The following is a 14743-nucleotide window of genomic DNA, read 5'->3' on the forward strand; positions in this document are numbered from 1 at the left end:
GGGAGATGCTGCATATTGGGTAGGTTGTGCCTGCGTGCACCTGAGGTGGAGTCAGGGAGGTCAGGAGGGTCTGCCAGGGGTGGTGGCCTGTACCACTATATAGGGTTTGTTGCGAGGCATTAAACTTGTACTTTCGGCGTTACGCACTGTGTGTGTGTCCCGTCTGTTCCCTGTGCACAGAGACATGGTAAAGTCACTAGGCAGCCTTGATTTGTCGCCAAATCGGGAGGCGACACATTCTTTCACATATTATCATTATAGAAATCAAACCTATGCCCCTTTGCAAGCATAACATGATCATATAGTATAATTATATAGTATAGTATAATAAGTGTTTCAACAGTGCCATGGATTTGGACCAGATCTGTAATGTAAACATTAGCCAAATATAGTACATCTTAGTGCCCAGTGCTCACGTAATCATGTAACTTAAGACAATCTTTTGGTATGCTTTCTTTTCTGGGAGCAGAGTTAAGGCTGCTGTGGGAATTCTCAATTTCATAATATAAGACAGTTTAAATTTCACAGTAAATGCCTCAATAATTTTCACAGTATTAAATTTTAAAGAGATGGAAACAAGATAAAAAAAGATCACAGTACTGCTATCATAACATGTGGCAAAAAAAGAAACAGTAAGGAAACTCCTAGGCCAAAAATCAACCATTTCAGCTACCTTTTCTCTGGTGTCCTTCCTCACCCAGGAGTAAAGTCTAGCTTAACTAGGACAAGGGAATTAACAGAGCAACATTCAGATCATGACAGACATGCACAAACTAAACCAAACAATCATTATTAGATGTTAACACCCAGCAGTCATACAAAAGAGAGGCTGTATGCCTAAACCAATGCTTTTTATAGGTGGCTTACATGCTGCACCATGAAATTTCATGGATTCTTTAATTGATACACTGTAGCATGCTGCCTTATACAGATGTTACCTGTATGAATGTTTAATGCTGTCCAACTACATGTGTGCTGTCTTGTATGAGAAAGTTCCAGAAATTATTTGTTCCCAATAAAAAAGTACAGATTTTAAACTAGTTGTTCACCTCTTAATACATATTGCTTTTGTTTTTGTTCTTTTCCAAAAACACACAGAACACTCAAGTCAGATTTTCCATAGTAGCTGGACAACAAAACTACTGCATTGACACTGAAAAATACCTTCTGTTCTCCCTTACATAAACAATTTTTTGGATCAATGCCATACTCCTAAGACTGAGTCACTAGCCATTGTGTAGCATCGACTGTAATGATAATTTACATAAGAGTAAAAGCAAGCTTCAACATTTCTTTTTCTTAGCCTCATCTAATACATTCTTTGCCTTTTGCCGCTGCCCAAAGGAGATTCTTTCCTATCACAGACCATAATATCTCATCATTCATCCTCAAATGTACAACAGCACACATTCCTTGCCTACAGTAGTTTTTACAAGTTCAACAAAAGCAGGCAACAGTTCTTGGCAAGTCAAGACTATTATCTTTCAGCTGAACCCACTTCTGGGACTCCTCAGTGTGGAATATATGACATGACAAAACATATGACTAAAAAAGTCTCTCCATCCCATCTCTCTCCCTTCATTTCACAGAAGGTTCAAAACCTGATTCCTCTCTGTCAGAAACACAATGAAAGGCAGGAAATGCAGTGTAGTACACCCACTTGCCAAATATAGGCAAAGCTATATTCCTGAAAAAGAATATAAAAACACAAAGCAATAGCTCTGCAGCTCACGCATAGGACAGCAAACATAAGGCTAACAATCTGTTCTTCCAAGCTAGTCTCTAAGTGTACACTTGCATAATTCATAAATGAAAGGGTTCATAATTAATGAAAGGGTTAATGAAAGTGGTACATAGACGATATTTTGTACCAGATCAAAAGCAGGCTCTTCCCTGCCTCCTATCTCTCCAAATGCCAGAGACAGGTAGGAAAGCAGAGGAAGAACAATGTTAGCAGACAGTTAGAATTACTGTCCTCTCCCATTACATTTGCTTTGTTACTGGGGAACACTTCAATGCAACTGCATGAGCAACCATTTTACTCTGAACTCTCTCTTTTGTGCCAAGGAATTAATAGACTACAACAAGGTTTCATAAGGGTTCATTGTTAATCATACTCATCTTCCTTTAATGTTAATGTAAGCAGCATTAAAGATCAGATTGGCTTATTGCAAGTGTCCTTCACAAAGATCTTTCATACTTGAAGTAATGGGATGTATGACAAAATAATATGTCTCGTCTTGGTGCTAGGGAAGGTTATGGAACGGATAATCTTGGGAGCCATCATGGACCAGTTAAAGGTCAACCAGGGGATCAGGCCCAGTCAGCATGGGTTTACAAATGGTAGATCCTGTTTGACAAACCTGATTTCATTCTATGACAAGGTGACCTGCTTAGTCAATGAAGGTAAAGGTGTCAGTGTTGTCCACCCAGACTTCCATAAGGCCTTTGACACTGTCCCAGAAAACATACTCGTGGAGAAGTTGGTTGCCCACAGTCCGGATGGGCGTATGCTCCACTGGGTGAAACACTGGCAGGATGGCCAGGCCATAGGAGTTGTGGTCAACTGAGTTAAACCCAGTTGGCAGCCGGTCATGAGTGGTGTCCCCCAGGGCTCGGTACTGGGGCTGCTTCTATTTAACATCTTTATTAACAATCTTGTTGAAGGGACTGAGTGCACCTTCAGTAAGTTTGCAGACAACACTAAGTTGGGAGGGAGTGCAGATCTGCCCGAGGGAAAAGGGCACTACAGAGGGACCTGGATAGACTGGATCAATGGGCCAGTCATGAGCGTCAATAGGGCTAAGTGTCATGTCCTGCATTTTGGTCACAACATCCTCAGACAACTCTACAGGCATAGGGAGGAGTGTCTGGAAAGCTGCCTAACAGAAAGGGACCTTGGTGTGCTGATGGACAGTTGGCTGAACATGAGCTAGCAGTGTGCCCAGGTGGCCAAGAAGGCCAATGGCATCTTAGCTTGGATCAGGAATGGTGTGGTGAGCAGGACTAGGGAAGTAATCCTGCTCCTGCACTCAGAACTGATGAGGCCTCACCTTGATTACTGTGGTCAGTTTTGGGCACCTAATAGTGAAAGGACATAGAGATGCTCGAGCAAGTCCAAAGGAGGGCAACAAGACTTGTGAAGGCCTTGGAGAATATGCCCTACAAAAATGACTGAAGGAACTGGAGCTGTTTAGTCTGGGGAAGAGGAGTCTGAGAGGAGACCTTATTGCTCTCTTCCAATATTTGAAAGGTGCTTACAGTGAGAGTGGGGTTGGTCTCTTCTCACTAGGGACAGGTGAAAGGACGAGGGGAAATGGCTTTAAGTTGCACCAGGGGAATTTTAGGTTGGCTATTAGGAAACACTTATTTACAGAAAGGGTTGCTTAGCACTGGAATAGGCTCCCCAGGGAGATGGTTGAGTCACCATCCCTGGATGTGTTTAAAAACTGTTTGGATGTGGTGCTCAAGGATATGATTTAGCAGAGTTGTAAGTTACAGTAGTGTGGTTAGGTTATGGTTGGACTCAATGATCTTAAAGGTCTTTTCCAACCTGAGTGATTCTGTGATTCCATAAAAGTTTCAGAGCAAATCTAGAGAGCCGAAGAAGGGTAAAGTGAACTTTTCCACCTTCTGGACTAAGCTCAAATTAAAAAAAAAAAAAAAATTAAAAAAAAAATAAATCTTCAAGAGGATGGAAATGAGGGCTTGAGGGAAAAAAGAAAAAAAGAAGTTGTGTCAAATCCCACCTCCTTTGAACAAAAGGAACAAGTCTAAACACTGGTTTCTAGGTCATAATACACTGATTCCATGCAGACATGAATTTAAATATTGACAACAGGTAAAATATTAAAACAGACTAACAGAAACTGAGGGAAAAACAGAAGTTTATGGATAGGTAAACATTAATTTGTGTGCCAAAATATATCAGAACTACTAGTTTAACCCCTCCTTTTGTATTTAGGCATGCTATCGCCACCAAGACACCTGACTAAAAGTTTACAGCAACAAGAACTGATTAGCCAAGACCTCTCCTGCTGAACTCTCCTCTATTAGTCCCATTTTTCTGACTGGTCTCATTATTTCTAGTGTGACTGACCACTGCTATAACAACAAAAACAAAAAATCACATAAAAACAAACAACAAAAGACTTAATGTTCATGGTACTTTCGAGTCTAAAACACACCACACCAATGCTGGAAGGTTACTGCAGAAACAGGAAACCAGCCAGCATGTGATGAAGACTTCCACAAAACATGTGGAAAATAATCACAGAACAGTATCATTTCTTGTGTTTAAAAATCTCATACAATCTACTGCAACTGTATTAAAAAAAAAAAAAGAGAGAGAGAGAGAGAGAGAGAGAGAGAGAGAGATTGGTTATTAACAAATATTCACAAAACTTGACCAACAGAATTTTTTTTTAATTATACTACTCTTTAAATGAATGTTTTCCTTCAATATGCATCATTGTATCATACACAGTAGCTAGTGGAATTCCCCAGGGGTCAGTACTGGTCTGGTTTCTCACTGTAATCGATGACCTGAATGAAGGGATAGGATACACCTTAAGCAAATTTGCTGATTATACAATGTTTGGAGGAGTGGCTGACACACCAGAAGGCTGTGCTGCCATTGAACAAGACCTGGATAGACTGCAGAGTTGGGTGAACAATAACCTGATGAGATTCAGCAAGAGCAAGTGCAGAGTCCTACACCAAGGGAGGAATAACCACACGAATCAGTACAGATTAAGGAGTGACTTGCTGAGGAGGAGCTTTGCAGAGAAGGACCTGGGGATCCTGCTGAACAAGAGGTTGGCCATGAACCAGCAGTGCCCTTGTGAACAAGAAAGCCATTGGTATTCTGGGGTGCATCAAGAACAGTGTGGCCAGCAGGTCAAAGGAAGTGATCCTCCCCCTCTACTCTCCCCTGGGGAGGCCATATCTGGAATGCTGTCTCCAGTTCCCCAGTTCAAGGAAGACAGGCAACTTCTAGAGAGTCCAGCAGAGAGCTACAAAGATGATCACAGGCCTGGAGCATCTCCCTCTTGAGGAAAGGCTAAGACCTGGTACTGGATATCTTATCAATGCTTACAAATATCTTAAGGGCAAATGCCAAGTGAATGAGGCCAGAATCTTTTCAGTGGTGCCCAGTGACACAACAAGGGGCAACTGGCACAAACCTGAATTCAAGCAGTTCCATATCAACATGAGAAACAACTACTTAGAGGGCAACAAAGCACTGCAACAGGCTACCCAGAGAGTCTGTGGAGTCTCCTACCTGGATACATTTCTGTGGAACTCACTCTAGGGAACTAGGGAATCTAGTTTAGCAGGTACTTTCCATTAGGTGATCTCCAGAGATCCCTTCCAACCCCTAAGATTCTGCAGTTCTGTGTTGGTTTCAATCCTTCATAACTCCACCTGCGCTTTCTTTACTCAGAGCAAAGCAATAGCCTTCATTCACAGAAGGCTAAAATCTGAACATAAAATGGACAGCAAAACTGATTTGGGGATAAGTAGACATAAAACTCTGCAAAATGAAGTCAGCTGAACACTGTAGGCAGAACCTCCTTCCACTGAGCTGCAAACAGAGTTGTGTGAAAAAATAAATAAATAGACAAGACCAAAAAAAACCAACCAAACAAAAAAAAACCCCTACACTTGCAGAAAACTTACTGAAATTTAGCAAATTTAGCAATTAGCAACTTTAGAAATCAGGAAATCCAAATAGAAAATCTCCTTGTCCATGCTTAACATGAGTTCTACATATGACTGCAATCAGTACAGAAAACAGTGTTCATCACCATACTGCCATCAGCATTCAAGGAGACAGCATTTATTATCAAACTGCAAAAGACTAGGCACTTGTGTAAGTATACTATATGGAGTTATACAGTGCAACCCCAGATGAAATTCTACCAATTACATCATCTTTCTTATGAGTTCTTCCCACTAGTCACCCAAACACCCTGATTTCAATTTCAAACCCTGCCTCCTTCAATCCTTCAGTTCAAATGACTTCAGTTAGGAATAAACTTGCTAGACACCAGAAAACCAACATGCAGAAAACCCACGGAGCTCCCTACTCCCTAGGATTTGATCTTAGTTTCCTAGTACAAAGTGACAAGCTTTTAAGCTAAGGCTCCTTCAGATTTGCTTGGTACAACATATCATTTTTAATTCTGTTCCTCTCTGTTCAGTTTACCACCTCACCCTTCCTTCCCCTTAGCCTACTTACTTCCCCTTAAGTTCCTTCTCCAGTCTAGCCCAATCACCTCCCCAGATATACCACATAAGGAAGAGCTCTCATGTTCCTGTGTCTGCAGACCTCATGATTCTACAAATGTATGAGGTTCATCATACCCTGCTTATGAGAATACACAGACCAGTCCAAGCAGCCATAAATCAGCAAAGTCTGTACTCAGAAAACAATCCTATTTCAACAACATCACTACAACCATTAATGCTCATTAATGCTTAGTTCCCACAGTTCAGCTGATTACTAGAGACATGCAGTGACTCAAATTCAGAAATACAATCAGCTTTTTACTAGTTAATGCAAATTGCTTTTTTTTTTTTTTTTTTTTTTTTAATTTATAACAGTTTATGGAAATAAACACAATAGCTATTAGTCACTTCCACCTTCAGAAATACCGGGCATTAGGACAGCATGACAGACTATCCATTACAACAGGGAATTTGGACAGTAACAGGAAAAAATTTCAAAAGAACTTAAGGAAAAAAATTATGTTGTACATTTTGATACTAAGATCAGCCTTTAAATTAATTTTATCACTTCAGTGTTATCACAGATAAGAGAATACATGCTGGAACAAACCTTAGGTCACCTAGTCAAACTGCTCGTCAACACAGGGTCAGCTGAGGCATAACAAAACAATCATGATATCTTAGATAACATTGACACTCATGATTAACCCTCCACTCTTCTCAAGAGAGATTAACAGGAATACCCATCCCTCCACACAGCAGAAACACAGAGTGAAAGATACTGAACCATTAAGGTTGAAAAGACTGCTAAGATCATTTAGTCCAACAATCAGCCCACGCCTCTGACCACTCAGTGCAACATCTACCTTTTCTCAAAAACCCCCAGTGATGGTGACTCAACTGCCTCCCTGGGCATCCTGTTCCAACACCTCACCACTCTTTCTGAGAAGAAATTTTTCCTAATATCCAACTTGAACATTCTTCCCAGAGGCAACTTAAGGTCATTACCTCTAGTCTTACTTGTAGTTACCTGAGAAGTCAACCCCCCAATACACTACAACCTCCTTTCAGGTAGCTGCAGAGAGCAATAGGGTCTCCCCTGAGCCTCCTTTTCTCCAGACTAAGCAATCTCAGTTCCCTCAGCCACTCTTAATAAGCCTTATGCTCCAGACTGTTCACCAAAGTTGTTACCCTTCTTTGGACATGCTCCAGAGCCTCAATGTTCTTCTTTTAGGGAGTGGCCCAAAACTCAACACAGCAACACAGCACTCAAGGGGCAGCTTCACCAGTGTAGAGTACAGAGCAAAAAAATTACCTTTCTAGTCCTGCTGACTACCCTATTTTTTTTTTATTTTTATTTTTTTTTACAAACTAGGATGCCGTTTACTTTCTTGGTCATCTGGGCATACTGGTGTCTCACATTCAGCCAGCTGTCAACTAACAACCCCAGACCCTTTTCCTCTCTGCAGCTTGCCAGTGACTGCCCAAAGCCTGTAGCAATGCATGTTACATTTTTGTAACCAAAATGCGGGAGGCAGTGCTTGGTCTTGCTAGAGCTCATATTATCTTCCAATTCAGGGATCTCAGAACCCTGAGGATAACTGGCCCGACTATCAAAGACAAAAGAACACATTGAGAAGCACTGTGAAGCTCAGCTTTCCCTTTCTCAGTGACAATGTTTCCCACCACCTCTAATAAAAGCAAGAGATTCTCCTTGGCCCTCCTATTGCTGTTAATTAAAAATGTTTAACAATAGTATCCAGACTAAGTTCTTGTTGGGCTTTTGCTTTTCTAATTTTTCCTCTGCATACCCCTCACAACATCCTTCTACTTTTATTGAGTTGTCTGACCCTTCTTCTAAAGAACATGAACTCTCTTCTTTCCCCAAATATCTCAGCAAAATCTCCCTGCTAGCCAGGCTAGTCTTCTTCCTTGACGGCTCATCTTCTGGCACAGGAGGACAGCCTGTTCCTGAACCTTTAATATGCAGTGTCTGGCACTCCTGGACTGACCCCTTTGCCTTTCAGGTCTGACTATCAAGGGATTCACCCAGCTGTCATCCTAAATAATCCAAAGTCTGCATTCTAGAACTCCAGGGTAGCAGTTTTGCTGACCTTGCTCTTGACTTCATAGCTCTTAAAGAGCACTAGAGAGGGAACAATTCACAGAAATCTTTCTGCTAGGTTTCTAACTTGTCCTAATCAAAACAAACAGCAGAGGCTGACACTTCAACCAACACCTTGAGTTCTATGTAAAATGTCCAGAAAGTCCATTCCTCCTCTCTGTGTCACTTTAGCCTCTTCAATCCAAATGGAAGCAGCTTTGTTTTTATTTCATCCTTAGTCTAACAAAACAAACAAACAAAAACCAAACCAAACCAAAACAAAAATTCTTCCAGTTCTACAACATTAAGCATATCATTTTGATTCTCCGACTTCCTGTTACATCTCTCCAGAGTCTTAATTTATTAAGCACAGTTGATGTCCAGAAACTACCCAGGTATGTGGTTAAACCTTCGTGCTAGAATTCACTTTCTAGGAAAATCATAAGTTTCTGAAACACATCAGCCTCACTACATGAAAGTGTACTAATAGCTATTCTGTACAGCATAAAATGGAAATGATAGGGGAAACCAAGCAAAGACACACAGCAAAAAGCGATACAATTTTTCCATACTCACTGATTATAGTCCAATCCATTCTAATCTAAAATCTGGGAAAACTGCAATCTAAGTGCACTTGCTTAGGGAGTTTCCAGTTCTTGCTTATGAGGATTATCTAAAAATGAATGCCTGTGTGTGTATGTTGACTAAAACTCTTAACCCTCTGTGCTGCTCTATGTGTGTAACTTGCTTGCCTTTGTTCCTGAGACATTCTGTCACTCAGATCCAAATGTACCCTGCAACACATAAGTATATATATATATATATATATATATATATTATATATATATATATATATATATATATATATATATATATATATATAACAAGTGATGCACAAATAATTCTTCACCACTTGCTGACTGATGCTCAGCTAGTCTCTTGAGTAGCCATAGGCTACTCCCCTCTCTCAAACATTCCTTTATCTCATATGATACCAAATATCCCTTTGGACAGTTTAGGTCAGCTGTCCTCATTCTGTCCCATCCCAGCCCCTAATCCTCTTGCTGGCAGGACAGTATGAGAAGCTGAGAAAACTGAAACATCCTTGGCACTATACAGACACTCCCCAGCAACATCTAGAAATATAAATGTATTATCAACATTATTTACTCCTAAAACAAAAGCACAGTATCATACCAGACAAAATCAAAAACTAGGGAAAAAAATAACTTTGAAGCACAGAATAAGAGAAGACCAACTCAAGTGCTCTGGAAATGAATTCAAAATTACCTATCAACAAAAAAAACAATGAAACAAAGGAGAAGTACTTCTGCACTCTTAAGGAAAAAGTTAACAGCATTGCCTTTCAATATACTGAAGCCTCTCTCTGAAATAAAATAGTTCAAGGTAGCCATTTAATCACACAAGAAGCACAAGTAGTATGCTCTCAAAGCTACTAAAATGAAAAATTATTCTTCCTCCTTGACTGCACATCAGACAACTATACAGTAGTGCTACAAAAGCACACAGGTGCTGGTAGAAACTAGATCTTGGCAGTTTTTAAAAGAACTGAAAGTAATAAAGCAAATTATTTGCTAACAATAAAAATATAATACAAAGTTAACAAATCTCCATTCTTCTGGCAATGAAGAAAGCTTCTCTCCTAAAGAGCATTTCCTAAAATGTTTCAGCTGCCACCTAGTGTTAAAATTAATGTAAAAGCTGGCCAAGATGAAGGCTGAAATACACAAGTTAAGAAATTATTACGGTGTCTTCCTACTCACCGTAAATGAAGGGCATAAAATCCTTTTACAGCAAATGAAGTGAACTCCTGAATACCAATAACAAACAAAAACAAAATAACACCATACTAAAAATACAAGATGCAGAGATAAGAAGAAGTGCTCTAAAAAAATAAAAAATAAAAAATAAAAAATCTATCAAGATAAGCTATCCAGTGAGACTAAGACAGGAAAGTCCAAATTAAGTTTTAGTTACTGGAAAAAAAAAGTCACTATCACATCTGGATTGCTACATCAAGATAACATTCACAGGAGACAGAAGTGAGGACAGGGTATAGTCTTCTATACACAGGGATAGTCTTCTATACACAGGGTATAGTCTTCTACACAGCAGGGATTCTGACATCTTAGAGTACTGCCAGGAAAGCCAAAGCTCAACTGCATTTGAAACTGGCAAGGGACATCACAGGCAACAAGAAAAGCTACCTCAGTAGTAAAAGAATAAATAAGTAAAACATGGGCCTGCTGAGTGGCAAATGGTGCAATGTCAGTAGATACCCATAAGGCTGAGTTTCTTAATGTCTTTGCCTCAGACTTCACAGGAAAAGTCTCAGGTCCCTGTTTCTGGAAATAGGGCTCAAAGTACATAACAACCAGGACTGAGACACAGATGTGTGAAAACAAACAACCTCAACCCAGAGAAGTACCTGAAAAGCAGACAGGATGTGCTCTAGATTGCTTAAAGAATAGGTTGATGCAATAGCAAGACTGTTCACTACCGTGTCTGAAACCTTTCAGAGATCATGGTAGGACTGGAGAAAGGCAAATATTTCATATGCTTTCAAACAGGGAAAAAGACAATCTAGCTAAGTAGTTGGGTCAATTCTACTTTGGTACCTGCAAAAATATCATGAATTCACAGAACTGTGATGTTTGGAAGCAGCCTCTCAAGATCATTTAGTTCAGTCTCTTTACTTATGCTGTGTCAGCTGCAGCAGGTTGCAAAAGACTGTGTCCAACTGGGTTTTACGCATTGATAAGATCTGCCTCTTGAGTCTTCTCTGCTCCAGGCTGAACAGTCACAGCACTCCCAGCCCTTCCGCATAAAAAAGATGCCCTAATCCCTTCATCATTTTTGTGAAGCTTTTCTGGATGAGTTCCAATATGTCCATATCTTTCTTTTACTGAGGAACAGTACTTCAGAGGTAGCCTCACCCCTGCTGAGAAGAGGACCGTTTTCCTTGAGCTGCTGACAATGCTGCTCTCCCTAAACTTCTTTGCCACAAGTGTGTGTGGCTGGTTCATGGTCAGCTTGTTGCCAGCCAGGACCTCACAGTCCATTTCTGCAGAACTGTCTTCCAGAATTTCGGCCCACACTGGGTACTGGTACACGAAGAAGGTACTCTTGGAGCACACTTCTGGGCTTTGAAGATGATGGTGAATGAAAACAATCACAGTGAACAATGATATTTCATATAACATGAACCTAATAGCCTCTTACAATAAAACAAATTGATTTGTGAACAAAGAGAAAGCCCTAGGTATCACCTCTCTCCATTGTAGCAAGTCCTTCAATACTCTCCCACAGTAATTGTGCATCATTAGAGTCTGGATAGGTTGACAATTAGGTAAGAGAAAAGCTGGCTGGGATGCTGGGCTCAAAAAGCAGTGACTGAAACACTATACTCAACCCAGAGGCCAGTGAAAATAAGTTAACATGGAAGCCTATCTTAAGATTTGTCCTTCTTAGGCTCTGGAGAGGGTGACAATACTAGGAGATGCAGTGAATTTGCTCCAGAGCATGACTACCATTTTAAGAGTGCTAGATATACCAGAGAAATGGGTGATCAGGAAAAGACTTCTGCTGAAAATGATTGGGACAACTAAGGTGCAGATGAAATTAAACTTAGCAAGAAGCATGAAAAATTACAAGAAAGGATTCTTTAGACAAACTGGTCAGAAGAGACAGGCAAAGGACAGCGTACCCTCAATAAAGAAGAATGGAGAACTAGCTTTATCAGATATGGAAAAGGCTGAGGTGCTTAAGAAGATCACCGTCTTGGTCTTCACTGCCAGTTGGGTTTCCCATGCCATGCTTCAAAAAGAGTAGAAAACTCAGTCACTTTTTGGTCACTACACCCAACACAGTTTCCAACCACCTCTTCTCCCACCATTCCTTCTCTGCTTATAAACAGTAGATCCAATGGCATGCCTCCTCTGGTAGGCTCTTTTACCAGCTGCATCAGGAGGTTATCTTCCACATACACCAGTAACCTCCTTGACTGCTCTACAGAGTCAAAACACTCATGCACAGAGAGGCACCCCACTGCCCCTCCTTCCTTACCTATCCCTTAGAGCTCTCCATTGCAGACCCCCAGCCATGAAAACAATCCCACTATGCTTCAGTGATGGCAACTAGGTCATAGTCCTCCTGTCAGACCACAGCTTCTAGCTCCTCCTGTTGCCCATGCTGGGTGCACTGGTATAGATGCACTTCAGTTAGACTACTGGTCTCACTCCTGACCCTGGAACGCTACCCCTGTGCAAGCCATTTTATCCCCTCACCCCTTCAAACCTTGTTTAAAGCCTCGTCAAAGAGCCCTGACAACTCTGAGCCAGAATCCATTTCCCCCTTTGACTAAGATGGTCCCCACCCAGCAGGTCTGGTGCCAAATAATTCATCCCATGATCAAAAAAAACCCACCAAAACACTTCTGACAGAACCAGCCTCTTAGCCATATGTTTATCAGATGGGTCTTCCTACTCCTCCTAGTTTCTTTTCCTACTACCAAAGGAATGGAGGTTATCACCACCCAAGCTCCTGTTCCATAAATTAACTGTCCCAGAACTCTTTAGTCCCCCTTGAAAGCCCTCAGGCTCCTCCCTGCAACTTCATCACTGCCTACCTGAAATACTAGGAGCTGCACCAGATTAGGAAACTTCTGAGTGACATTCCTGATCCGGGCCCTAAGAGGCAGGAGACTTCCCTGGAAGGCCCAGTTATCATACTGGGCCCTAAGTTCCCCTCAGAAGGGAGTCTCATATGACAATTAGCTTTCTTTTGATACTGAAAGAGACTGTTATGAGATATGGGGTTAACTGTCTCATTCTAGACAGCCCTCTGGATAGACTTTCTTCAATTTCTTCACTTACCCATCTTTCTTGTCCCAGGGCCTCATACCTGATATACAAAGAAAGCTAGGGAGGTGAGGTAGGCCAGGAGGGGGGTCACCTGCCATCCCAAGCAGGAACCTGTCTCCATTAATCATCATTGCTGCAGTAGGGATGCAGATCCACTGTTACTTGTGGAGTGTTCCCCTAGTGCCTCTCTTGCAGGGATGCAAATGATGCTGCAGTAATATTCTGACCCCATAGTCTTCTCATGCAGCTTTATTAGTAATGAGCTTTATTAATAAAAAAAAATAAAACACACGTGCCTTAAACCAAAATTGCCAGAATTTTCAAAACTGCATTACAGAAAAGGCCTAGGGTATAAGAACTGCAGCTTGAACAGCACAGGTCTGAAAGTTTGAAAAGGAAAGATCTGGAGGCAGAAGCTATATTAGCTCCATCAGTTTTTATTCCTGGAATTCAAAAAAATCCAAGATGGAAACAAGAGGCAGAAAAAGAAGTCTGCCAGCCCGCCGGGACTATGCCAGTCTCCCTCCTGCACTCCGTACAACTGGCTACCCACAGCACCCATGACGACCAGCTTTCCCACGCCACCCCACTCTTCCTACACCCAAGACCGAGAAGTATCTGCAACTTTCCCACCAGCTGCCCGCGGCTTCGGAGCTCACCCTCGTTCATTAGACTAGAGCGGACCGGACCTGGCTGTGTCGGGCCGAGTCCTGAGAAATCTGCAGACGCGCGTCAGGAAACAACTCCAGATCCTGCCAGCGGAAATGGAAGGAGGGGCTTGGACTGACGCTAAGTAGGGAGGAGCTGGGGAGCGCTGCTCTAGGGGTAAGCTCCGGCCTCGCGGGAGGAGAGAGCACTGGCGGATCTGAGCTTCTACGTGCTCGTCCTAGCCTGTGTACCAGCTAAGTGGCGTTCGGAGCGAGAAAGGTGCGGCCATACCGCACCGGTTCCCCTGACTGAGAGCTCTGCCTAGTGTCTGTTCACCAGAGATGACCGGCCTGCCCCGTTTGCCGCCCACGCGCACCACGAGAGATCCCTGAGGCACCCCAGGGTAGATGCCAGGGGCGGCGCCCTTCTGCACTCTCCCAGAATTAGGGGACTGCGCCAAGGTTAACTCACTCAAAGGCTGGAGGAGCATCTAATATGTCCTTCCCTCATTTGCCTCTGCTGCCCTGAAAGGCCTGCGGTTTAACACCTCCTCTGCTCTAAAGGGCAGTGGAGCTCTTCGGCACGCTAAGCTGTCAGCCAGCAAACTGAAATGAATGAATAAGTGAAGCTGGCTACTGCAGTTGGCAAACTTACAGCTAAACTGCTAGCTGCTCTCAAGCTTCTGACTGTCAATATATTGCTGTGGATTCTAATAGGCCTGTCTGATTTTTCTTATAACAGGAGGCTACATTTGCACATTACATTATCTGTGATGCTGCATGAGAGAAGGCAATGAAAGAGATCTGAAAGCTTACATAAAGACCACCACCTGCCTTCTTCTAAGCATCAGTTAAGTTCAACAAAAAGTTATTGG

At 42.0% G+C, this 14743-nt stretch overlaps 1 protein-coding gene across 4 annotated transcripts in view; it reads right to left on the reverse strand.

The window, feature by feature from the left end:
- TSPAN9 (tetraspanin 9) overlaps positions 1-14005 on the reverse strand; it is a 135806-nt gene extending 121801 nt beyond the window's left edge. Inside the window, exon 1 of one of the 4 annotated variants that reach the window (XM_015871566.1) lies at positions 13911-14004. Coding sequence is in view for 1 of the 4 variants with exons in the window: in XM_015871555.2 (XP_015727041.1) it covers positions 13881-13890 (10 nt within the window). In the remaining 3 variants the exon portion in view is untranslated. Of the gene's footprint in view, positions 1-13880 lie in introns of all 4 variants that reach the window. The other 3 variants (XM_015871574.2, XM_032446763.1, XM_015871555.2) reach the window with 3 other exon arrangements.
- Between the last annotated feature and the right edge of the window lie 738 nt (positions 14006-14743).

This window comes from Coturnix japonica, chromosome 1 (genome assembly GCF_001577835.2).
Source record: "Coturnix japonica isolate 7356 chromosome 1, Coturnix japonica 2.1, whole genome shotgun sequence".
NCBI lineage: Eukaryota > Metazoa > Chordata > Aves > Galliformes > Phasianidae > Coturnix > Coturnix japonica.